This window comes from Mastomys coucha, unplaced genomic scaffold (genome assembly GCF_008632895.1).
Source record: "Mastomys coucha isolate ucsf_1 unplaced genomic scaffold, UCSF_Mcou_1 pScaffold5, whole genome shotgun sequence".
NCBI lineage: Eukaryota > Metazoa > Chordata > Mammalia > Rodentia > Muridae > Mastomys > Mastomys coucha.
Genome location: NW_022196911.1, coordinates 49449450 through 49476140, shown reverse-complemented (window position 1 = coordinate 49476140; position 26691 = coordinate 49449450). Strand labels below are relative to the sequence as shown.

The window sequence follows — 26691 nt, the reverse complement described above, 5'->3', positions numbered from 1 at the left end:
GAGAGAGAGAGAGAGAGAGAGAGAGAGAGAGAGGGAGAGAGAAAACAAAAAATAACATTTAAATTAAATTTCTAATTGGTTAAGATAGTTATGTTTCTTATCACAATAAAAATGTATCAATTTTTAAAAGGATAATCTAAAGTACTGAAGAGATTTGTCATAAAAGTAACCTTAATATATTGCTACTGGGACTATAAAACAAGTATTTTTGAAGAAGTTTGGGAACTTCTTAAAAAGTTAAATAAAACTCTACATATGAACCAGCAGCTCTACTACTGCTCAGTATCTATCCCCAGAAGAAACAAAAATTATTTCCAATTAAATATTTATATACAAATATTCACAGCAGAATTGCTCAAATATCTTTTATCTGATGAGTGAATAAACAAATTATGAGGGTGGACAGATGACCAAATGGTTAAAGTGTTTGCCCAGCAAGTATGAGAACCGGGGGTTCAGATCCCCAGAAACCCACAGAAATGCCAGGTGGTCATTCCCTGCCACGTGTTAGTCCAGTTCCATTAAGGCAGAGCAAGACGGTCACCAGTGCAAGCTGGGTAGCAAGATCAGAAACATAGGAAGCTCTGGGTCTGACTAAGAGATCCTGTCTTAAGTAAAATGAAAGGTCAATCCAATAACATCAAATTCAGCACACACACAATGCACAAGTATAAATACACATCAGAGAGAGAGAGTGAGACAGAGAGAGAGAGAAACAGAGAGACAGAGAGAGACAGAGAGCGCGCAAAAACAAAAAGTTGTGCTATATCCATACAATAAATCACCTACTTAAAGGATGGATGGAACTACTAAAAAGGCAACATCATAGATACATCTCAAAAAACATTATTGTGGGTAAAAAGAAGCCAGACATGTGGCTATGGAAGTTATCATCACATTTATATGAAATGTTCAAAAAGCCAAAATATAACAAAAGAAAGCAGACCAAATTGTACTTGGGTAAAAGAGGGTTAAGGGCTGTGGAAAAGGAGCACGCACAAGTGAACTCTAGGTTGACAGAATGGATGGTTGTGAAGGTTCAGTGGAGTGGTGAGTATACACTGTGTCCATCTGACAGCCCTCATGGGACTGTAACCTTCCGTGTATTCATCTTTTATTGTATTTTAATTATAGATCAAGGAAGCTTTTCAAAAGCTGGATTAATTAGATCTCAAGTCATTAGGTATGTGATCCAGAATTCTTATTTTCTCACGTTACACTTGTACACATCTTGTTTTCAAAGCAAGCTTTCATGATGAACTGCAGGTATTGGGCTTCCATGCTGGAAAAAGGATTATAAAGTCAACTCTACATTGCTACTTGCTCTATCTCACGAGGTTACTGTAAAGTGAGATAACTGATGGAAAAGTTCTTTGGCAGCAATAAAGTATTACACAACCATATAGAACACTTACTCAAAAAGTAGATTTTGTTCACATTAACAAATTGAGACTCTAGTAATCTTGGTTACCCAAAGTCAGTCTTTGCACAGAAATAGAAACAGTTGTCTGTTCATGTTATCTTTTAAATCTCTCTCCAGAGGCTGCTTCCTGGGTCTCTTGATTTCCTAGGTGTCTTGGTGTATTATCTGGTGTTATCTGCACTTTCGTTTTTCAAAGGAAAAACAAATGTCAGATGACTATGGCACAAGACATTCACTTCCCATTACGAAGAAAAGCCAATACTGTGAAAATTCTTTTGTTAAATGTGCTTCCAAAACGGTAACTGACCTTTTTCTCCCTTTAAATATCAGTTAAATTTCTTACTATTTAATATTCAACCCCACACATTGTTTCCAGATGAAATCTGTATTATTTACAGGGTGGATAATTTGAAGACTATTAAAATCTATAAGACCTGTGTAGTGCAATCATCTGATACTTGGGCTTGGTGCAAAATTTGACACTGTTTCCCTTTTACTATTACTGTACAACTGAGTTCTCGGCTGTACAGACAAGTTTGTCTGATATGTGACATTTGGCCTAGTTACATGTGCAAGTTTCCACCGCGCATTATGGAAGACACAACAATATCTTCTTCAAATACAATTCCACGGCTGAATTTAACCACTGAGCTATAAGCTTCTATATATCTGACAATTCTAAAAAGTTACTGTACCAGCAACAGGTACTGCAATCAGAAACAAAGCCTGCAATAAATAACACACACACACACACACACACACACACACACACACACACACACACACAGCTACCGTTTTCCATTAACAAGAAACTCCTTTTCAGTAACAGGTGTAAGAAGGGAAAGAAAATTCGACAGCAAGTTCTAACAAGAGTCCCCCTCGAGTCCGGTCAGTAGTAACCCTAACCACTTCGGTTTCGCCTTTCTCCTTCGATAACAACTAAGGTCGCTCGGCACGATAACTGCACAGCTCCAATTTTAGTTTCCAAGAAGCCTGACAGACCGGCAGCCTGCCCACTCGCTCCTCCAGCCTCCTCCGTGCTCCGCAGGTTGGCCGAACGCGCCAGTCTGCACAAAGCCATCGGAGGGCTGCCGATCACTGGGAGACAGCAGCTCCCGGCCCGGCCCCGGAGGCCTGCGGTGAGGTCGTAGCCCGAGCAGCGTGCGGACCGCCAGCCTCCGGAGGCCGCGGTGCCAGGTCGAGGGACGCGGCGCGTGGCGCGGGCCGGGCATAAACAGCACAGCGAAGAGGCCAGGGGACCGCACGCCCCACCCGAGGCCGCGACCCCTCGGGGGCCCGCGACGCCTTACCTGAACGCGCAGTCGGGGTCGCGGGCGTCTCGTCCCGGCGCGCCTAACCCGCTCCGCTTGCTGAAAAGCTTCTGGAACAGAGTGGGGGCCATGCTGGCCGCCGCCAGACCGGGGTCGCTCGGCTGGGAGCTAGCCGGAGGCCCCCCGCTCCTACCGCCGCCCCGCCACCCCCATGGGCGCCTCAGTCATATGACAGAAATTAGTCACTTCAAACGGCCACGGCGCGCGGGGCGGAGCGCGAGATCGAGGTCGCAGCGATTGGGTGGCAGCGAGCCGCGTCACGTGGCAGCAAGCTGAGCGGGGGGCGGGGCGGGGGTGGGGAGGCGGGGCCCCCTACCATTGGCTGGCCCACGGGTCAGTCACGCGGCCTCTCACGGGGCGGGGCGTGCGAGGGCGCGCGCGGCTGGGTGGCAGGGGAGAGCCTCCAGGCGCGGCTGGGTGGCAGGAGAGAGCCTCCAGGACCCAGGCCCTCTCAAGCTGCTCTGACTCTAGGAGGAGATCCAGGTCTGTGACTTGAGGTGCGGTTCCCATTGACACCCGCATTTAGTCTCTAGGAAGATCTAGCATCTAGCGACTGGAGGCTCGAGCTCGATCTCCTTGGTAACCAACAAAATCACAAGCAAAACCAAGGGAGGCAAGCAGCCGTAAAAAAAAAAAAAAAAAAGCATCTATCTAAAAATATCTAACCCTTTATGCTAAGTACTTAGAATTTGAAAGACTGCGGTTAGAGAACTAGATAGTTAGAGGCCCTGGGTTTGATCCTCATCACCAAACAAGAAGTTTAGCAAAATGTCTAAGGGAGACAAGAATCAGAACTTCCATGAAACAAAGCTATATATCTTAATATCTGGCGTATGAGGAAAGGAGGAACTGTAACATTGTAACCAAATAGCAAGACTGCTCTCAAAACGGGAAATACAGCTCACGAACATCCTTGCAGTCTTATCAAAGCATCAGTGTTCAGATCATGTTTGTCATCCGTTTACCAGGATGAGGGATCTCATACAGTGGAATGCAGTTCTCTGAGAAATGTGGATGTGGGGAAATATTGGTGTATGCTTGGAAAGCTAGATAAAGATGCTTGAGAATTTCACTAGACACAGGAACCAAATCTTTAAGAAGTTACCAGCTGATCTACAGTTAAAAGAAAAATAAATAAGTAGCCCTAACATGGGAAAAAGAAAAATTAGCAGACTATTTTTACATCATTAATAATTTGTCAATGGTCAGCATGTTGAGCTCTAATGTTACAAGACTTTTATATATTTATTGAGACAGGGTCTCTTGCTGACCTGGAGCTCACCAAGTAGTCTAGGATGACCCTTTTGTTTCATCTTCTTTGATAGAACTAGAATCACAACCTTACATTCCTTTGGCCATCCTTTAAGTGGATTCTGGGAATGGAATGCAGATCCTCATGCTCACATAGCAAGCACTTCATTCCCCAGATTTAACTCCCCAGCTTTCAAACTGGAGGAGGGAGAAGTCTCCAGTTCTCTCTTCTGTCTTCATTGTTCCAGCACACAAGACATTTTAAAGCACTAATTGTAGATAATTTAAAAGTGAATTTGCAGCCAAGCAGTGGTGGCACACACTTTTAATCTCAGTACTCCGGAGGCAGAAGAGGGTGGATCTCTGTGAATTTGAGACTAGCCTGGTCTACAGAGTGACTTTCAGGATAGCCATGGCTATACAGTGAATCAAAAAATGAATTTGCTCATTGCACAAATTTGAGTTCTGTATACTGGGGATCAACATTAACAACAGAAAAGTTAATTTTTTTTATAGGCAAGAAAACCGTAAATGGTAAGGTAATTTCAGACAGTGATTGGTGTTGTGCAGTTAATGAACTAAACAATGAAATTATGTCACAGGAAGGTCTTTCTGAGAATGTAGTGGCAACAGTTAGATTTTATTCATAGGTCCTTTATAAATTGCTAATTTCAAAAGTTCCTGGGTGTGGTGGTTTGAATAAGAATGGATCCCATAAGTTCATATTCTTTTTTTTTTTTTTTTTTTTTTTTTTTTTTTTTTCAGTTTTTTGAGACAGGGTTTCTCTGTATAGCCCTGGCTGTCCTGGAACTCACTCTGTAGACCAGGCTGGCCTTGAACTCAGAAATCTGCCTGCTTCTGCCTCCCAAGTGCTGAGAATAAAGGTGTGCACCACCACTGCCAGGCTAAGTTCATATTCTTGAATGCTTGGTCACTAGAGAGTGGAACTGTTTGAAAGGATTGCAAGGATTGCAAGAATTAGGGGGTGTGGCCTTGTTAGAATAGGTGTGGCCTTGTTAGAATAGGTGTGGTCTTGTTAGAATAGGTGTGGTCTTGTTAGAATAGGTGTGGCCTTGTTAGAATAGGTGTGGTCTTGTTGGAGAAAGTGTATCACTTGGAGTTTGCTTTGAGGTTTCAAAAAGCCCACACAAGGATCAGCTCTCTCTCTCTCTCTCTCTCTCTCTCTCTCTCTCTCTCTCTCTCTCTCTCTCTCTCTCTCTCTTTCTTCTCTCTCCTCTCTCCTTTTCTCTCTCTCCTTTTCTTTCTCTCTCTCTCTTGCTTGAAGATAAAGATGTAGCTCTCACCTACTTCTCCAGCACCATGCCAGCTGTGCATGCCACTATAATCCCAGCCATGATAAAAAAGGTCTAAGCCTCTGAAACTGTAAGCAAGCCCCCAGTTAAATATTTTCTAACAGTTCCCATGGTCGTGGTGTCTCTTCACAGTGATAGAACAGTGAAAAGGGCTATATATTTTTTCAAGAAAAATATTTGTGACATTCTTAAATGTGGAAAATAAAACCATACATCTGCTAAGTCAATGTGTAAACTGCTGAAAGTTTCTTGTTTTTATACAAGTTAGATAAGAGTGAGTAGAAGCAGACTAATGCTTTCTACACAGGACCAAAGACTCTTAAGGACAAGAGGCTGCCCGTGGCTGGCACAGAGATGAATCTTTCCAGGTTCCCTCAGAAGGAAGTTTCCGAATACAGTAACCTCATGTGCCTTCATCCTGGGAAAAATTACTTCATGGGTGATCATAGATATTAATAGTAGGAGAAGCACTGCTGCTTGCATAAGAGACACTTTATTTTAGTGATCTCCACTCATGCAATTGCTTCATGACTGAATGCTCAGTCTTGAAAGTACAGAGAAAAACCAAATGTGTTTACTACCGTTCATCACATTTCCCTTATAACGCAACATAATGCTACAATAACAGAATGAAAACTCTGAAAGGATTCAGATTTACAATAAGACATGCTCTACAGAAATTCTTTTGAGTCTGGTATCAACATTTACTTACTCTGCTATTTAATATGATCTGTTCTCATAGAGAAGCTGAGGTGCCTTGAAAGCACACTCTTTAAATTTAGGGAAGAGTCATGTGGGCATAGAAGAAATAGAACAGTTTTTATTCCAGTCATCCGTGCTATTGTACATGAATACCGAACAAAGAGTTAGAAGTATTAAAAATAAGCCTAGAAGTTTCAGTCTCTCCCAAACTGGTCTCTGTCCATCAGCTTCAAGACCATCTTTCTTTGGCTGGGCATGGTGATGCACGACTTTAATCTCAGCGCTCAGGAGGCAGAGGCAGGTGGACCGCTGTTGAGTTTGAGACCAGCCTGGCCTACATAGAAATTCCAGGACAACTAGAGTCACACAGTGACTCAATAAGACAAGAAAAGAAAAATCACCCTTCTAAAAGTATAAATAGCAGGGTAGTCTTCACTGTACATATCTGCAGTTTGCCTGACATAGGAAATAGGACAATAAAACTATAATCTGGCTCCTTTAGCCACCATACTAATGACTCAGTTGTCCTAAATTAGTCTGAAAGAAAACTTTTGCTGATGAACATCTCAGAGTAATCAGTCTACTTACAAGGACTTGGGGCGATCCGATTCTTAAACCTCTTAAGCCAGCTATTTGTGGCTTCATGACAAGACAGTGGCAGTGGTTTGATGTACAAAAGGGAATAAACCCTGGTTTATTTGCAAACATTTCTGAGGTCCTTCCTACTTCAGCTTGTTTGAGGCACTGAGAATACAGGGTTGAGAGAGAGTTCCCATTGGGAATTTACTTCTTAATTGGAGGAAACAAAATGCCTGCAGGTGGTGACAGGAGCTATAGCAGAAACTGAAGGGGTGGAAGGGAAGGGCACTCCAAAGATACAGGATTTGAAGCTGATGTCTGAAGAACTTAGGAGGCAGCCATGGAAAATCTGGTAAAGACATTCTGAGGGAAAGAAGACAGTGTGTGGTGTGCGGAGGCTCAGCAGAAGCAATAGGTTTGGCTTGAACAGGAGGGAAGCCAGAAGAAAAGAGAGCAGACCCTGGGAAGGAACAGTAGCTTGCTTGTGGTTAGAAAAAGACAATGGACCAGATCATCTAAATCATGGCTCCTTGCGAATCATGGGAAGGAGGTTAAGAGTGATGGGAGAGGCTGGTTATGTAGCTCACTGGTACAGCGCGTGTATGAAGTCATAGGTTCAACCCCTGGGACCACAAAAGAGTAAACGATAACTCTGTGTAAACAGCCCTACTTAGACTCAGTGGATCACAAGAAAATAGAAAAAAAAACAATAACAAAATATGAAGATAGGAGAAATTGTTGGGAAGTTCAGCATGAGTGGGAGGGAATAGGAAAGAATAATGGAGAATGAAAATGATCAAATGCGTTACATACACCTAGGAGATTGTTAAACAGTGAAGTAGTACATGAGTGATAAGGGCTATTGAGTAAGGTTAAAATAGGAAAGAGTCAACTTATGACTCCAGTCTGGCTATTATGTAGAAAAGTTATTGTAGAAGAGCAGGAACAGAAGGAGGGTGATCAAGTAGGTGGCACCTGTGTTGGGGAGGGATTTACTGGCATTGTTTTGGAGATGCAGCTGAAGTAAGTTCTAATGGAGAAAATCAAATATATTGCCAACATTAAAAAAAATTTCTAGGGCTGGTGAGATGGCTCAGCAGGTAAGAGCACTGACTGCTCTTCGGAAGGTCGGAGGGCCCTGAGTTTGGATCCCAGCAACCACATGGTGACTCACAACCACCCGTAATGAGATCTGACGCCCTCTTCTGGTGCATCTGAAGACAGCTACCGTGAATTACCCCAGAGCGAGAGGGCCAGAGCGAACGGGACTGGCAGAGGTCCTGAGTTCAATTCCCAGCAGCCACACACATGATGGCTCACGGCCATCTGTACAGCTACAGTGTATACAGTTCATACACATAAAATAAATAAATCTTTAAAAAATTTTTCTATTGATTGTAAATTTCACACCATGCACCCCAACTCCACTCATCTCCCTATCCCTTCATATTTGCCCTCTGCCCTTGCAACTCTCTCCCAAAAGAAAATACAAAACAAAAATAAACAAAACATTAAAAAACATCTTGTCACCGGGCGGTAGTGGCACAAGCCTTTAATCCCAGCATTTGGGAGGCAGAGGCAGGTGGATTTCTGAGTTCGAGGCCAGCCTGGTCTACAGAGTGAGTTCCAGGACAGCCAGGACTACACAGAGAAACCCTGTCTCGAAAAAACCAGAAAAAAAAAATCTTGTAAAAACTGTAATGTGTCACAAGGTGTTCCACAGTATACCCTTTTGTTCACACATATTGACTTGCAAATGTTCATTGCAATGAGTCATGGGTCTAGTTTGAGGCCTCTGGCTTCTGCTACTATCAATATTGAAACTTCTCTGGGACTCCTCGGGATATCCTGTTGTTGCCCTGTGTTATGGAGATCGCTCAGCTTTGGATCTGCAGGACCCGACCGACCCTTTCACATGCTCTAGCAGTTCAGAGATGAGGTAGATGTTGGAGTAGGCCAACTCAAAGCCCTGGATCTGGCCTTGGATGATAGCTGAGTTGGTCAGCCTACCAGTCCTCCTGTACCTGCACCACAACAGTGAGCTTTCCAACACAGCACCAGCCAGGTCACCCAGTGCTGCAGCTGAAAGCAACAGGGTCAGCTCTCCTGCTTTTATGTGCTCTAAGCCTGCTCACCCGTACTCACGCCACCAGAGCCATCTCTATTGTACTTCCCAGTCTAAGTGTGGGGACCACTCTTCTGGGTACTGCAGCTGACAGGGACTGGCCCAGTTCTCCCTGTCTTACATCCTCAGGGCTGGCTCACCCACACCTTAGCCATCAGCACAAGCTCTACTGTGTTGCCCAGGGTAGGTACAGGGACCACTCTCTGGATCTTAGGCTCTCATGACCCCTAGGGTCATTATCAACATTTCTTTATGTGAACAACTTAAATGTAAGTTACTGCCTGATTAAAACACCAGAAAAATTAGGCTTGAAGAGGAAAATCCAGTATATTAAGTTCAGGTTACGTTGGGATTATGTTTGAAGTGTTTGATGCCTATGGAAATTTAAGTAGAGCATAGTAAAAGGCAGGATTTGAGATCAGCCATTTAAAACAATGGAATGGCTGTCTTTTTCTAGAGAAAAAGACGATACACAAAAGATGGTCAAGGATGAAGAACAAAAGAAGACAATTTTCAAAAGTCTAGAAGAAAGAGACCAGACAGAAGGATAAACAGAGAAAAAAGAATGTCCCCTGATAAAGGAATGAGTCAATCACATGAATGTTGTTGACCCTGTAAGTGTGCATTAATTAGATTGTCAACAAGGAGATCTTAGCAAGATCTCAGTGAAACACGTGAAGGAAAGCCTGACTGAGTGGGTTCAAAAGAGAAGGGTCAGCTGGGTTTGGTGGCACACCCCTTTAATCCTAGCACTCAGGAGGCAGAGGCAGAGGCAGAGATAGAGGCAGAGGAGAGGCAGAGAGGCAGAGAGAGGCAGAGAGAGGCAGAGGCAGGTGGATCTCTGTGAGTTCAAGGGCAGCGTAGTCTACAGAGTAAATTCCAGGACAGCCAGGGCTACACAGAGAAATTCTGCCTCAAAACAAACAACAAAAAAAACAAAGACAGAGAGTGGTGAAGGAGGGAAGGAGGGAGGGGAAGGAGAGGGGGAGACAGAGGGAGAGGGAAAGGGAGGTGAAGAGGGAGAGGGAGAGCAAGTGCAAATGAGCAGATGGAAACAGCAAAGCAAATGTAGCTACCTGTGGTAGAGAGGAGAGAGGAGACTGGAGAAGGCTGGGTTTCTTTTTTAAGATGGGAGACATCATAGAATTTTTATGCTAATAGAACTAATCTAATAGAGAATAAAGACATGATGTTTCAAATTGTAAGAATACAATAATAAGCAAGACAGACAGTCCTTACCCTTTAGAGAACAGCAAGTCACCAAAGAAGTTACTGAAAATTGTAGTCAATGTTTCTAAGGAAACAAAAACCGTTACCTTAAGTATAAGAAATATTGGCATGAATTCCTTACTTTGAATTCCATTAGGTGCATGCAAAGATCCTTTCAGAAATAATATATTTCTATGATAAACTTTTCAACAGATATTTTAAAATGCACATTGGTGTTCTGCCTCTATGTCTGTCCAAGTGAGGGTGTCAGGTCCCCAGGAACTGGAATTACAAACAGTTGTGAACTGCCATGTGAGTGCTGGGAATTCAACTCAGGTCCTTTGGAAGAACAACCAGTGCTCCTAACCACTAAGACACCTTTCCAGCTCTATCAACAAATATTTTTTAAACATTTAAAATTATTATGTGCCTATCAGCTTTACTAAAAGATGGAAAGCACAGTAGATAAAAATATATGATTTCTGTATTGTTGGAGCTTAGAGTATTTGGAAAAAGTACACCTGATAGGTGACTGTATGCTCTCACTTAGATTAATCTTATGATGTTAACATCTATAAAAAAAGCTAATTGAATTAACTCTATCAACCAGATATTCTATATTGATCATAAACACAAATTAGCACAAACAAAAGAAAGAATAAAAGTTTATTAGCTTTCATAACTAGACCTAAAATGAACAGTTCAGGCACAGACTCCTTCAGCTGCTACAACAATGATAAGTGCTGGAAAGAGCTGTGCAGACCCAAAATGGAGAAAAGACACACAATGATCTGCCAGACAAGATGGGCAGTTCAGGGAGAAACCAACCGCTTTGTGATTGGGTTTAAAGTCTGTACCATAGGAAATTCAAGTTTGGCACCATGGCATAAGAAGTCATAGGCCCTAGAGGGAGACCCACTGTTATTGTTTTTGCCAAATGGTTGTGTTGTCCATGAACTATCTAGGTATTTGTGTTTACACCCATAGATTATGACTCAACCTTGTTCAGAGAAGCTGTTTGTGTGGTGGGCTGCAGTTAATGCACATAATGTGTGAAATTGCTGAGGATTAGTGACTGCTAAGTGTGCGGTCCTAAATGGGACGGCTGGATCAACCCCTCTTCACCCTCACCATTGCCCTCACCTGTACCCTCTCACCCTCACCCTCGCCCTCGCCCTCAGCTCAAAGAATATTGCAGAAGAGAGGAAGGAATGTAAGAGCTGGAGGGCAGGAAGGAGTATTCTGAAATGCTATCTTCTTGATTTAATGTAACTGTTTAACTCATAGACTCACAGCAGCTGTGGTTACCTGCACAAAACCCACACAGTCAAGCCAATCAAAATTCCAGCACTAACAGCAGAAGGGCTCACCAGGCCATGTACCCAGCCCAGGAGCTATTAGCAGTTTATGGTTGCAGGGGATGTAGCCTCTGTAGGGTTGCCTACACTCTCATGGATGGCCCCATACCCAGGCATCTATTGGCAGTACTAATTAGACTTTGTACATTATTTTTAAAAGAAAAGACTTGAAATTAGGAGAGCTTTACTGAGGGATTATGGGGGGAGCTGAAGGGGGGTGGAGTATGGGGGTTGGTATGTTCAAAATGCATTGTATGCATGCATGAAATTCTCAAACAGTAAATAAAAACAACTATATTTTAAAAGAAAAAATAACAAATAAATACTTACAATAGTTTTCAACATCTTCTGCCATTGGGGAAATTAAGATTCTATCTCATTCTAATCAGAATGTCTATTATGAAGAAAATAAATGACAGCAAATGCTAGCATGTATGCAAGGAGGAGACAACTAGTATTCACTGCTACTGGGAGTAGAAACTGGTGTGGCCACTCAGAAAATCAGCTCGGATACATGAAACAGAGCTACCATATGAGCCAGCTCTACTCCTGGGCATATGCATGAAGAAATCTAAGGTACCACACCACAGAAATACTTCTACATCTATATTTACTGCTAGTCACACTAGCTAAGTAAGGAATGGAACTACCAAGATGTCAATCAGCAGATAAATCTACAAAGAAAGCGTGGTAAGCACATACAATGCAAATTTATTAAAACAAACATAGACAAAAGAAGAGTTCAGTTGGGGGCCTGCGAGATGGCTCAGTTGGGAGCCTGTGAGAAGGCTTAGTAGGTCTCAATAGGCACTCATTGGCAAGCCCACTGATCAGACTTCAATCCTCTGAACCCACGTGAAGTACTAAGGTCTGCATATTGTCCTCTGACCTCTGGAACTCATGCCTCTCTTACTCATGCATAAATACAGTTTTAAAAAGAAAGGGCAGGGTCTATAGATCAGAGATCGAGCACATACCTGGTACACATGAAGCCATAGTTTCAATACCCAGTACCGGAAGAAAATGCAAAGAAAGAAACTTTTGGGTTGGAGAGATGACTCAGTGGAGAGAGCACTTGCTTATCAAGCTTGATGGATGAACTTTGTAATCCCAGAACCCACATAAAAGGTAGGTAGGCATGATGCCCACCTATCATCCTAGAACTTAGGAGGCAGACGAGGGCTGCCTGCGGCAGGCTGGCCTGCTAGACTAACTGCGCTTAGTCAGGTCAGGCTGGGCCAACGAGAGGCCCACTACCTAGTAAGGATTGCGGCAGAGCTTCAGGCTGCGTTTTGGGAGAGCAAACCTTTTTCCAAGTGTTACAGCTCTTATGACAGAAGCTCTTGTACAATGGGGTAGTTCTCGCACACCTTTAATCCTTCAGAATAGGATTCTTATATACAGTTTTGGGGTGAGTCAGGGTCTGACAACATGTACTTCTTATCGGCTTGGTCTGAGAGCTTGGGGAAACCTTATTTGCATGTGGGAGGGCTGGTGCTGCTCCTATATGACTGATGGCCAACAGACCTCTCTGCAGGGTGGACAGGGGTGCTGTGGGAAGCTGTAGCCCAAGGAGCATGGCAGAACACCTGCTGTTCCTTGCAGGTGAAAGTCACCTGCTGGGTCTCTGGGGTTCAAAGCCTGCACTGGACCAACCGACTGGGGATCAGGCTGCCTGTGCACAGCTCTCTCACCGCCCCACTTTGGACTTCTCATGACTGCCAGGGGCCCTCTGTTTACCCTTCTTCTTCACAATACTGAAGGTCACATCCTCCACTCCAAACCATCAAATATCAGTTCTAATGAGCTCTTCCGTTTTCCCTTTCCTTGTGTTTTTCCAGAAAATGGAGAATCTTGGGCTCATACTACACTGCCTCCCAATCCTAGCACTTAGCACTCTTATGCTACATAACCTGGTGAAGGACCAACCTTCAGAGCTAGAAATATTTTCCTTGTTAGCAATATGAACTAGTCAAAAATGGATACCTTCTAATCCCACTGCTCCAAGACCACACTGTTTCTCACAGGACCTACCATCGAACTGGGGAGTACTGAGTAATGCACTTTTCCTTGGATTAAACTCTGTGAGGACAGGAAACACATCTTGTCTCGGTCCTTAGTCCCCCACAGCTTATCTTATTTCTGCTTTTAAAACTGTTATCAGAGTCTCTGACTTAGTGGAACTGATCTGGAAAACATGTCTGCATTCGATGCCTCCTCTAGCATTAACATTCTCTTCTGTATTTTCATGGTTCACCTCCAGATGAAGTCAGAGTTTAAAAAAAAAGGGGGGGAGCTTTCTTAGTGGCTTAGAGCCTCTCGGAACATTTAAAAGAATCTTTCCATAGGACTTCTATTTACAAAGAAAGAGTGTACAGGTCACTTAATCTCAGATTCAATAGAAAGTTTTATGCTTTTCCTTGCTACTGAGCAGCTTTGAAACGTCTTGCTTTTTCGAATGGCCTTAGTCCCAACATCAGGGTTAACATCTCACCAAGTTATACAACTGCACTCCGTTCACTGACAGCAGGCTTGTTTTCTCAGGACAGGCACTGTGCAGATGCCACACGTTATACCATGAGACCACTGAAACAAACACAATCATAGCCCTACAGAGAGTACTGAAGCTAGTTTGGAGATGAGGTAACATATTAAATACTTAGTGTATGATTGAGTGTACACACCATATATTCCTGCTTCAGCAATTTTTGAGTCTAGAGTTTCTTTTAGTCAGACCTGGAATTAGGTCTCTCACTCATGTGGTTTCAATTAAGTTCTGTTAAAAATAGCTTGTAATATAATCATTTTCATTTTTAGCACTTCAACGACTTTACTACTTTTGATCCATACAAAGGACAGATCTGGGGACAAAGAAAGAAAGAAAGAAAGATGGAAGGAAGGAAGGAAGGAAGGAAAGAAAGAAAGAAAGAAAGAAAAGAAAGAAAGAAAGAAAGAAAGAAAGAGAGAGAGAAAGAAAGAGAATCCTGATGAGAGCTCATGATGAGTGTAAAATCATTTATGCATGGTCTTCTAATAACATCTAACTGGCTCACATTTTAAAGAACAAATACATACATTTAAGAAGACTATGGGAGAATGACATTTCTTTTTTTGTTTTTGTTTTTGTTTTTTTTTTGTTTGTTTTTGTTTTTTTGGTTTTTTTGAGACAGGGTTTCTCTGAATGTTTAGCCCTGAATGTTTGTTTCTTAACTGACTAAAGCAAATGACAAGACCATTAGGAGAATTTCCACACAGTTTATCACAAACAATAAGAGAATTTTAATTTTATATAATTTCAGGCAGACATTCTGCTTCTATGGACTTCATATTCACATTCACCTCTTCAAAGCAGTGAAAATTCAGCCACGGCTGTTACATTCTGTCATTTGTCTTCATTATAATATCTAGAGAAAAACATACATATTATTTTGTAGAGAAGCAAGTGCCCAATAGTTACTAATAACCAACTCTCAAAGGTGAGAGCTCTTCCTGCTTGCACCATACCCACTGGCTTTCTAAAACTGATGGGGAGTTCTTTCTGGAGACATTAAGAGACCTGCTTAGTAACATTCTAGAGAAAAGCCTGATAAAGGCTGATAATGGAGGCCTTGGTGGGGTTTCAGAGTCCCTCCTTACAGCCTAGAGGAACTCTGTCCCTGTGCTTCCTGTCCTTGTTCCCCTCTGTCACTGCCCAGGCAGCACCTCACAGTCTCCTCTACCACTCCTTCTCATTCCCCTAGTCCTTGTATATGAACATTCCACTTTCTTCCCAAATACAACATTGTTGCAGCTTTCCCCTCAGAGCTAACAGTTGGAGACCAAAATGGAGACTAAGCCGATGAGCCTTCCTGTTCCCACTGTCACGTTTCCATTCTTAACCTCAGAAAACCCTGCTATCGTAGTTATGCTCCGTGCCCTTTGGAATCTTTGAGTAAAATTCAGGTGATCTTACCAAATATCATATGGTCAGGAAAGTGACTATAAACCAGAGATCCATTATCTTTGCTACTCAAAGTGGGGGCCCATCCAGAGGTCAGTAACAGCAGCAACATCTAACTGTAGTCTTACTATTAGAATTGAGGGTCCTTTGGCACCATTCCGAAGGAGCTGTAGCAAAAGCTCCATCTGAACATGATCCTCAAGTGCTTCACAAATTATTTAAGTTGGGAAAGCCATTTTTACTGTTTCTAGAGCTCTGTGTGTTAAATGTACTCACCTTAGATGTTGTCACTCGGCACCTCCTGCCAGCCTCTGTGTAATTTCCCAGCCTCACCTTCATGTCACCTTCATATACTTAGACTCAGGGACTTGACCTTTATTTTCCCAGTTATAAACTATCAAGCCTCATTTCTGGAACTAGAAATTACTAGAGATCTGGGTATCATCTTCCAATAATCTTTTCTTTCTTTCTTTCCTTCTTTCTTTCTTTCTTTCTTTTTTTAAAAAAAAATTTATGTATTATTATAAATAAGTACACTGTAGCTATCTTCAAATACACCAGAAGAGGGTGTCAGATCTCATTATGTATGGTTGTGAGACACCATGTATTTGCTGGGATTTGAACTCAGGACCTTTGGAAGAGCAGTCAGTGCTCTTACCTGCTGAGCCATCTCCCCAGCTCCCCAGTCATCCTTTCTTAACACCCCTTACAAGCAACTGGTTAGTTACTAAGTCCTATAAACTCTTCAGATTGGTTTTTAGAATTCCTGGGTCAGACTTCCAAGTCAATGACTTGAGAATTAGTATTCGTAAATACTCCGGTGGTCTGAGTAACATAGTTGGAGATAAACCAGCACAGGTCTCTATTTTCCCAACTCTGTTCATACAGACTTGACGAAAGTCACACCCATCCTTCTTACTTTCTGCTCACTTCTTCCAAATCTAAACCTCCTTGACAAAATGACCAACTAAAAGGCAACTCTGATCAGAATACAATAGAGAGTAAGCATGACATCAGAGATGCTCCACCAGCTTTTTAAAAGTTTTTCAAAAGTCAAGTCTGCAAGGGCAGCAGGCATGACTAATTTCAACCCTTTGGAAGAGCATTAGACATTGATGCCTACATTTATACCTAGACTTCCTTTTAGAAGGCTTATACCCAAGGTTCTGCATGGGTCTTAGATCATCTACTAAAGGAAATCCACCTTCCTTGTATACCCTGATAGGATGCCATATATATTTCTATTATGGCACATATGCCTCCATCACAGTTGTTTTAGCTATCTGATACCTTCTATCAGATTATTTATTAACTGACAGAAGGAGGCAACTATATCAACTCCAGAAAATAACCATCTAGAACATGACATTCAACTCCAAGAGTATTTCCCAAAGGAGTCGGCTAACAACAGAACTCCATCTTTATATGAATGGATGCGTATCAACCAAACAACAGACTTGAGAATTCTTTATGATGTCAAAACATGTTGATTTCTTTTCCTCTAAAGCACTGACTAGCCATACTGAATTCCCCTCTGTAATTACAGTAGGTAAATATGTCTGTCTGTGACATATTTGCTATAACACTGATTTGATATACCTACTTGACATATACTTATTTGATAAATTATTCTTCATGTGAGATAGCATAATCAAATGTATCATCAGATACAGCAACTATACACATATTTTAGACTTCCTGCAATTTAAGCAAAACCAAGGAAACATTTTCAAAAGAGACATGTCAGTTACCCTTGAGGAACTAATCAAACATCTAAAACCAAAACCTTACTGCACACTAGATGAGTTTTTTTTTTTTTTTTTTTTTTTTTTTTTTTTTTGTAGTGCTGGGAATTGAACCCAGAGTCTCACATATACCAGGGCTATACTGAGCTATAGTCTCAGGCTTAATAATGAGTGGTTATTATATATTCCAGATACTTTACATAGTTTACCTATAAGCCTTACAATTCTTTTAGGTGACAACTACTATTTAACCAATTTTACAGATAGCATACTAAAATCCATAGATTTTTAAAGAATTTGTTCATTGTGTCAGAATTATCCAAAGACTTCTGTTACCATCTCTGCTACTTATACAGAATTATTTCCACCTCATTTGCTGTGTGTCTGTGTCCATTTCTACCCGCTATCATTATCTAAAATCTCAAGCTTCTTATCAAGAGAGAAAGAGAAGGGGATATATATCTGTGATTATACGGTTATACGATTAAAGGCCAAAAGTATCCTTTTAGCTGGGCATGGTGGCACATGCATTTAATCCCAGTGCTTGGGAGGCAGAGGCAGGAGGATCTCTGTGAGTTCAAGGTCAGCCTGGTCTACAGAGTGAGTTCCATGACAGCCAGGGCTGGGTTACACAGAGAAACCTTGTGTCAAAAAAATAAAACCAAAAACCAAGCCACTACCAAAAAAAAAAAAAAAAAAAAAAAAAAGGATCCTCTCTTAGGTTTATGTAGTGCAGATAGTTCTGATTTGGCCAGTAATTATCCGTTGAGTAAACTAGGACAAAAATCACTTATCAATCTGGTGAAAACAACTCGTCATCTGTAGAGGGAGAAAATAGAAAAGAACATGGCTCTCATATTTTAGTGTTTATTTTAATCACCTGGAAACTTTATCCTCTGCCTTATCTCTGGCATCAGGGTTTCAGCTGTCCTGGTGTTCAGAAGACCACCACTGGCAAGTGTTGATGTAGACATTTTCTAAGGCCTTGCTACCCAGTATATGCCATTTTCAGAGCCTATGTACCTCCCTGTCTTCCCTGTCACAACATTTTTGTGCTTGGTGTTTCTTTGAATCAAGTTTTTTCTTTAATCAACATAGTGCTCATCAACATAGTCCCCTTTCAGTCATATGTACAGGATCCTAGATCATCAAAATGAACTTTACACTCTAGCCCTGATTAGGTTACTGCCAAACTCGAGAAAACTTTAAATGCCAGTGCTAAGAATAGGCTGTTGAATATTTTAAATAACATGATCACAAGTTAGCTTGGTGCTTTGCTATTTTTACTAAATGAAAGGCAGACACGAGGAGCAAGATGTCAAAGATCTCTTAGGTGATGAGGCTGCTCTTAGAAATAAGCCAGGAGATGGCAGCAGCAGCTCAACATTCATCAAGGGGTCTCTAAACTAAACTACCAATTGTGAACATCGAAATCTCCCAAGCACATTTTAATTTGTATCTGTTACTTAACTCCCAAATTTTGACAATATCTGATGTCATAAACTAGTATGACAGATATAAAAAGGATCAATAGTTTTTCTATTTTTATTAATAAAGTTTTTGTTGGTATACATATAAACAAACCCCCCACATATGTTCAGCTTAAGGATTTTTCATAAATGTAACATGCTAACATAACCAACACCATAAAACTATCTGTAGCAATTTCTTTAGTTAAAACCATCATTCTAATGAAGGCGTCTACTCCCAGCTCCTCCAGAGTTCAGTTTACGTGGTTTTTGCTACATGCATATAAATAACTAATAGTGAGCATGCTTGTTAAGAATGTCTAATATCTTATGTGAAATTTGTTAACATGATCCAACATGACAATTTCATTTAACTATATGTTGTTTTGATTATTACTGTGTAGCATTTGAATGAATATACTACAGTTGACTTACCTATTTTTAATTGATGTGCATCTCGCTAGGTTGTCATTTCAAATTATTATGACCAATAAGAATTCTAGTATATATCTTTTTTTTCAGACAAGTCATTTTCCCTAGCTGGCCAGAAATTTGCTACATAGAACAGAGATCTATGTTGCTTCAAACTCACAGAGATCTACCCACCTGTCTCTGGCTCCTGAGTGCTGGAGTTAAATATGTACACCCTTACACTTGGCTCTAGTCTATATCTTTTTGGGGGGAATTTAAATAGAGCTTTATTAAATACTAAATACTGATCAAGAGATGGACTTTGGCCAGGACCATTCTCTGGAATTTCCCAGCTAGAATAACTTCTAGTCTATATCTTTTGATGAACATACATAGACATCATTGCTGAGCATATTCCTAGAAATGGAACTATTGGGTTGCTAGGAATTTTCTATCTCAGGGCTCTTAGGGGTCCTATACTGAGATAACCCCTGAAGCATGGCATAGTTGTTGTAACCAGAAAAGGCATATTTCTACTCCTTTATAGGTCATTATGGATTTTGTTGTCAACATGTATCTTTTTTGCGTATGCTATTTTAGCCCATTTACTAAATGACCTAAAAAAAAAAAATTACACAATTTAACAAGAGGCCCAGAATAAGAGAAGGCTCCATAACAGATACAAGCTATGGTAAAAAATGCTCTAACATTCAGTGTCCCTGACAAATAGAGTTGCTGCTTGGATCTTTTGGCAGGATCTAGAGCTGAACAGTATGGCCTCTAGGATTAAAAACTGGAGTTCAACTATCATTGGTGGATAAATACTTAAACACTGAAGCAAAGCATTTAGCCTGTGAATGGGTCATAACACTGACCACTGACCACTATATTAGTGAGCTCTACTGTATTTTATATGACTTAGCAAGCCGCAGAGTGAAGATCAGGTCTTCATTGCCAAATGAAACGGATACATATAGGATTGCACTCAAGCATGCACTGAAGGCACAAGTAGGCCACATAAAGAACTGAGCCAAGGAAAGCAGCCCCTATTTTAACTTCTTTATCTTCTCTCACCTAGGCTACATTTAAGAGGTCAGGGGACGTGTTCTATAGATGGCTTTCCAGGAAAAAAGATCAGATCTGGTACATATTGATCAGTCTCTCTGATATGTTTCAGGAAAAAAAAAAACCTGTGAAATCTGGTTGCCCTGGGGCAGGACTTTGATAGTGTACCTGTTGCTGCTTTGCTGGAAGGAGGAAAGATCAGCTGCTGGATGCATACCAATTCATGGGTGCTAACCAAGGTTTGCATGGATGGTTGAGACTTGGAAGAAATGTAATTGGAAAAATAGAAGAAAAGACATTTGAGAAGAAGCATTGTATAAAGGTCTCTAAACTGACAAATGAATGACATCCAAATATACACCAAATGGTGACCTCAGCAGAGAAGGATCCTTAATAATCAAATGGATAGGATAATCAAAGCTTGTGGATACCAGTCCGTCTCTTTTCCCCTAGCAACTTGCAGCAGAACGAGGTTGGAGAAAGAGGAAAGAATCTGATTGGTATCCTCTCTGTCCTTGTCTGTAAATTAACGAGGTAGCAGGAAGCACAGGCTTATCAACACAGACCTAGATGGCTCTATGATAGCAATACATCTTGAAGTGCTCAGTAGGCGACCCTGAATAACTTTTATCACATAAAAGGCAGTGTTTTGTCCTTATAAGGTAAACACTATGGATATGGATATGCCATTTTTTTAACAGACCACACTTCTGCCAAAGCTGCTGCACATGAATTTATGGGCTGCTTTGTGGAGTGAGGGTAGTATCATGCTCTTATGGTTTGGATGTAAAGTGTCCCTAATGGGACCATCTCCTAGCTGGTGTTACTACTCTGGAGAGCTGTAGAACCTATAGGAAATGGAACTTTCATGGAGGAGCTGGGTCATTAGGAGCAGGCTCTGAGGTTTTATAGCTCAGGCTTATACCCTGCCCACTTTCTGCTCCCTAACATCAGATATAATGTTACCAGCTGTCTCATGCTCTTGCACCATGCTTTCTCGACCATTATTGACTGTATTTCTTCTTAAACCATGGGCCAAAATAAACTCCGCCTCTTTAAATTGCTTCTTGTCAGGTATTTGGTCACAATACAGAAAGTAATTCATATAGAAAAGTTGGTTCCAAGAGTGCAGTCACTACTCTGATATATGAGACTGCAGGTCTTAAGCATTTGGGACTGTTTTGTGGGAGGAATGTAGGAGTCTGGAGCTATAGGTTAAAGATGTCCTAGGATTTGTAAGCAGAGATTAATCAGCCATTCTAGTGGGAGTTTGGAAAACTCCAGAGAGTGTGGAAAGAAATGTAGACAGTGACAATCTAGCTAAGAAAGATTCAGAAGAGAGCCAGTGCTATTTGGAACTAGGTTACAGGTCATTTGTATTACATTCTGACCAAATGTGTGTGTGTATACATATGTATATATATATATACATATATATGTATGTGTGTATATATACATATATATGTATATATATGTATATGTGTGTATACATATGTATATATATATATACATATATACATATATGTGTGTGTATATATGTATATAAATGTATATATGTGTGTGTGTGCATGTGTGGCTATATTTTGCCTATGTCCTGAGAACTTGAGTGAAGTTGAATTAAAAAGCAATGGACTCATTTGTTCAGTAGAAGAACTATCAGGACACAGTAGTTTTGAGCATTCATGCTGTGGTAGTTTTAATATGCTTGGCCCAGGGAGTGGGACTATTAGGAGGTGTGGCCTTTTGGAGGAGGTGTGGCCTAGGGGAGAAAGTATGCCACTGCATGCTTGGGCTTTGAGATCCTCCTCCTAGATGCTTGGAATGCAGTGCTTTCCTGGTTGTCTTTGAATCAAGATGCAGAACTCTCAGCTCCTTCTCCAGCACCATGTCTACCTGCCTGCTCCCATGCTTCCTGCTACGATGATAATGAACTAAACCTCTGAAACTGCAAGCCAGGCCCAATTAAACGTTTGCCTTTATAAGAGTTGCCTTGGTCATGGTGTCGTTTCATAGCAATAGAAACCCTAACTATGACACATAGTTACTACTCATCATCCTTGACTAAGAGTTTACACCACTGGCACCCTTTGTTCTCAAGTCTTTCCGTTTTGACTTAGCTATGCTACTGCCATCTCTGGTTCTCCAGCACTTGGATGGCATGCCACTGAGCTCGGAAGCTTCCATAATCACTTGGCCAATTCCTGTATTAAGTCTCTTCTCATACAAAACTCTATCTATCTATCTATCTATCTATCTATCTATCTATCTATCTATTACATATGTATTTACATAATTGAGCACAAGAGACACCAGGAAAGGTTCTTTATCTCTCCTCCATACTCTTCTCCATAGAGAAACAAATACCTATTAATATTTGTTCTGATACTCTAGGTAACCCTTGGCAATATAATTATTAGGTATAAAATGAGTAGTAATGACTTAGGAAATCAGGCAGTTATTTAAAAAAAGAATTCTCCATGACTTTGAAGCGTGCTCAGAGCTGACACTGTGGAAGAAATAAGGATAAAAGTCAAGAGTGAACAGTGGATATTTAGGAAATACATTAAATTTCAGTTGTTTCACTGGGCACTTACTCGTGAGAGGTTCCTAGCTCCACTAAGGAACTAGAAAAAAAAATGCTTAGTTTGATGTTAGACACCTTGAATGACTGAATTCTTCACAACCACTTGGTAATGTCCACCATTTAAAATCTCCTACTCTTTTAATGTATAAAAGTGAAATAATAGTACTAATTCTATCTACTATAACGATGGTGAGGAACTGAGATGCTAAGATTCTTAGCACAGTGCCTCACACAGAAGTATTCAACCAATACCAGGTGAATAAGAGGCTCTGCTAGCACCTGACTAATGCAGATGCAGACACCCACAGCCAACCATCAGACTGAACTTGGAGACCCCAATGGAAGAGTTCAGGGAAGGAGTGAAGGAGCTTAAGAGGGTTGCAACCCCATAGGAAGAACAATATCAACTAACTGAACTCCCCAGGCCTCCCAGGGACTAAACTACCAACCAAAGAATACATGTGAAAAGACCCATGGCTCCAGATACATATGTAGCAGAGGATGTCCTTTTCTGGCATCAATGGGAGGGGAGGCACTTGGTCCTGTGGAGGCTTGATGCCCCAGCATAGGGAGATGCTAGAGTGGTGAGATGGGAGCAGGTAAGTGGGTAGGTGGGTGAGTGGAAGAGCACCCTCATAGAGGCAAAGGGGATGGGGGATGAGATGGGGGTTTGCAGAGGGGAGATGGGGAAAGGGGACAACATTTGAAATGTAAAATAAATAAAATAACCAATAAAAAGAAAGGAAGAAGGAAAAGAGAAAATAAAAACCAACCAACCGACCAAAAAAACCTTGCCTTTTAAAAGAATACAACTAACACAAAATTTAAACAGTAGAAAATTTCAAACTATTGAAGAAGCATCCTAGATAAATACATTTAAGTCAGTATCATAAACAAAGTTTTCCAAAGATGAAGTATGTTTCTTCAAAAAGTTATTTTACTCAGTTATAAAATCTGTCCAGGCCAAGCAGTGGTGGCGTATGACTTTAATCCTAGCACTTGGGAGACAGAGGCAGGTGGATTTCTGAGTTTAAGGCCAGCATGATCTACAGAGTGAGTTCCAGGACAGCCAGGGCTATACAGAGAAACCCTGTCTCGAAAAACCCAAATGAATAAATAAATAAATAAATAAAATCTGTCAAGGCTTTTGTAATTTTATCTTTTCTGTTTTATATAAAAACTTGAGAATACATGTTATAAATGAATTCCCTATGTATACAAAGCATTTATTTAGAAGAACAAAACCCACACTTTATATAATGAGAACACAGGCTGGAGAGATGGCTCAGCAGCTAAGAGCACTGGCTGCTCTTGCAGAGGACCCAGGTTAGATTCATAGAACCCACATGTAACTCCAGTTTCAAGGGATACAACACCTTCTGGCCTCTGAGGCACCAGGCACACATGTCATGCGCACACATACACGCAGCCAAAACACTGATATGCATAAAAAATATAATGAGAACACTACACTAAGCTTGTACCTAGAGGAACATCTTTAGGAAGAGAACATCTGTTTTTCACAGCAGTGTCTTTCCTTCTCATCTGTCTAGTTCCTGGTGATGCCCTAATAATACAACAGATCTCTGGTGTGTTTGGAGAAAACTGAAAAAGAAAGAAAAGTAATTATTGCATAATTCTTCCAAGTATTACATTTAATGCTGTCTAAGTTAAAGTACAAATAGTCTCAGCATTCTTGGTTAGAATGACAGAATCATATCAGAAAACAATAAGTAACACCCAAATAAACAAGGATATGCACCATGTCCAAAGAATGGTTTAGTAATGGTATTAGTACTGAAAAATAAAAAGGGATGATGAATTATCTTAGTTATTTTCCTACTGTGATAAAACAGAATGAACAAAACAACTTATAAAAGAAAGACTTTAGTTTGGCTTATGGTTCCAGAGGCTAAGAGTCCATATGGTGGAGTGAAAGCATGGCACCAGCTGAGGGCAAACATCTCAAGCCACAAGCAGGAGGTGGAGAGAGCACTGTGCATAGTACCTGGCTTTCAAAACCACAAAGCCTGTCCCCAGTTATACATCTTCAACAAAACTTCACATCTCTTAATCCAAACATGAAGGACCTGTGTTTAAACACATGAGCCTGTGGAGGCCAGTTCCATTCAAATCACCACAGAATGGATCAAGCACCAAGAAAACAGGTCCTTATTGGGAGGCTAAAGCGAATCATGATTTGAAACACTTTGGAGGGGGCATTTATAATGTCCTTACTTATTGTCTAAATGAGGGGAACAAAGGTGTTGATTTACTTCTTATTTAAACTATACACATCCTCTTTTGTATGGATGCTATTTTATACCCACATCTGCTTTCTTACTTCTTTCAGCAGCCTCCTCCCATCTCAAACACAGGACAGAGAATTGTCCTAAGGGCCTGTCAGATCATTTTCTTCTTGGAAGATTTCTGACCATTCATGGTAGAAGTTCTGTGCTGCAAACAGCTGAATGAAGTGAACACACATCAGTAGATGCTGAGATGCCCTGTTTAAGGAGCCTTGTCCTTCAGACAAGAGACTGAAGAGTTCTGCTCTTAGCTGTCCACAGCCCTAATGTTGTTAGCCTGGAAGATCAGCCATATGATCTCACAGCTGACAAGCACTACTTACAATTGAGATTGTTCAATTATCTTTCCACATCTCTAATATTAACTATAATATCAATGACTGCATAATAAGTCATTAGCATGCAGAGGGAATGTATATGTATGTGCATATGTTCATGTGGAGTAGAGTAAGGGGAACAGGGTGGAGAGGAAGAATGGGGGAGGGTTGCTCCGTGTTTAATGCTATATATTAGAGGGTGGCTAGTCCATGAGCTCTTGGGATTCTCTTGTCTCTAAGAACAAATCATTTTAGGGGATTCTCAAACAAGGTGGAGGCAAGGCCCAGTACCTGAGACTGTTCTTTGGCATCTACATGTGGACTATGGCATTTGCACACATATCTGCAACTCCATATATGCACATATATTCACACAAATAAGATTCATAACATTCTGGCACAGTACAATGAAAGAGTGAGACATGGAAAGAAATTTTACAACACAGGATCCAAAGACAAGAGGTTTTTTTCCCCAGCTTCTGAAGCAGTGGGGAAAAAAAAAAAAACAATCAACATGGTTCCTCAAAATATGGGAAGCTAGAACTCTGCTAAGGTAATGTTGAAGAAATCCTAAAGAAAATTATTTGTACCTCCAATTCTCAACTAGATTAGGTGATTCCTCAGCTGTAAGAATGGAATTAAAACTTGTTCTGTCATGAATGATCCCAAATAATCCCATACTCTCCTTCATAATGGCTAGAGGAGGGCTCTCTTCTCTAACTATAGGGCAGGAGGTGGGGTGGGGGATGCCAGATAGCTAGCTAGCTACAGGGTGGGGGGGTGTGCATAGTACCTTTTTGAAGTGAATCCCCAGAACTGTGATTCAGGCAAATCTCAGGATGACAGACAACTGTATCTAGGCATATAAAGCAAACTCTAGCAGAAACTTGTTTAAGTGAGTTAAGATTTGATGGATGTCAGATCTAAAAGGTTGTATAAACAACAAAAGAGTTTAGGATTGATTAGACAGGAAAACTGGGAGACAATACCATGGGCAGAACCATATCCTTCTAAGAAGACATCAACAACTGTGAAGGTGATTTTACTTGAAAATGTTGTCATTACAGATTTCATCAAGTTAGAATAGGCCCTAGTTCAATGTAACCCTTATCCTTATAAAAACAGGAAACTTGGACACTGAAAGACAAAGAGAGAAGACAGCCATATGAGAGTTGGCAAAGACTGGACCTATGCTGCCCTAGTCACAAAAAGATGTCACGTAGCCTGATAGAAGAAAGATCTGCCTCCAGTGGGTTTGGGGAGCTGTGTCCTGCTAACATCCTGACTTCCGAACTGTGGTAGAACATGTTCTCTTGTTTAAAGAAACCACCCACTATATAATATTTGTCACAGCTTCTTCAACAAGCTAACACTCCAGAAAAGAGAAAGGCCCTGGAGGAAGTGATCACAGTTTGCTCCACATTACAGCAGAAGAGCATCTCCACTGGTATAAATACAGACCAAAAGCTTCCCCATCCTCCCGAAGGAACAGAATCCCTGAAGAAAAGAGCTGTCCCTGTTCCACTCTACTCGGCATCTCTCTCTAGGGTGAACACAGGA

General features: G+C 41.1%; 2 protein-coding genes across 3 annotated transcripts in view; both read right to left on the bottom strand.

Moving 5' to 3' along the window:
- Fnip1 (folliculin interacting protein 1) overlaps positions 1-3011 on the bottom strand; it is an 83890-nt gene extending 80879 nt beyond the window's left edge. For both annotated transcript variants that reach the window (XM_031354903.1, XM_031354904.1), the window contains exon 1: positions 2734-3011. In XM_031354903.1, coding sequence (XP_031210763.1) covers positions 2734-2825 — 92 coding nt within the window. In that variant the 5' untranslated portion in view covers positions 2826-3011. The remainder of the gene's footprint in view (positions 1-2733) is intronic.
- Positions 3012-14532: 11521 nt separating this feature from the next.
- The window catches only part of Meikin (meiotic kinetochore factor), a 45665-nt gene continuing 33506 nt past the window's right edge, over positions 14533-26691 (bottom strand). Inside the window, exons 13-14 of the mRNA XM_031351067.1 lie at positions 23990-24110; positions 14533-14695 (exon numbers count right to left, since the gene is read on the bottom strand). Coding sequence (XP_031206927.1) covers positions 14664-14695; positions 23990-24110 — 153 coding nt within the window. The 3' untranslated portion in view covers positions 14533-14663. The remainder of the gene's footprint in view (positions 14696-23989; positions 24111-26691) is intronic.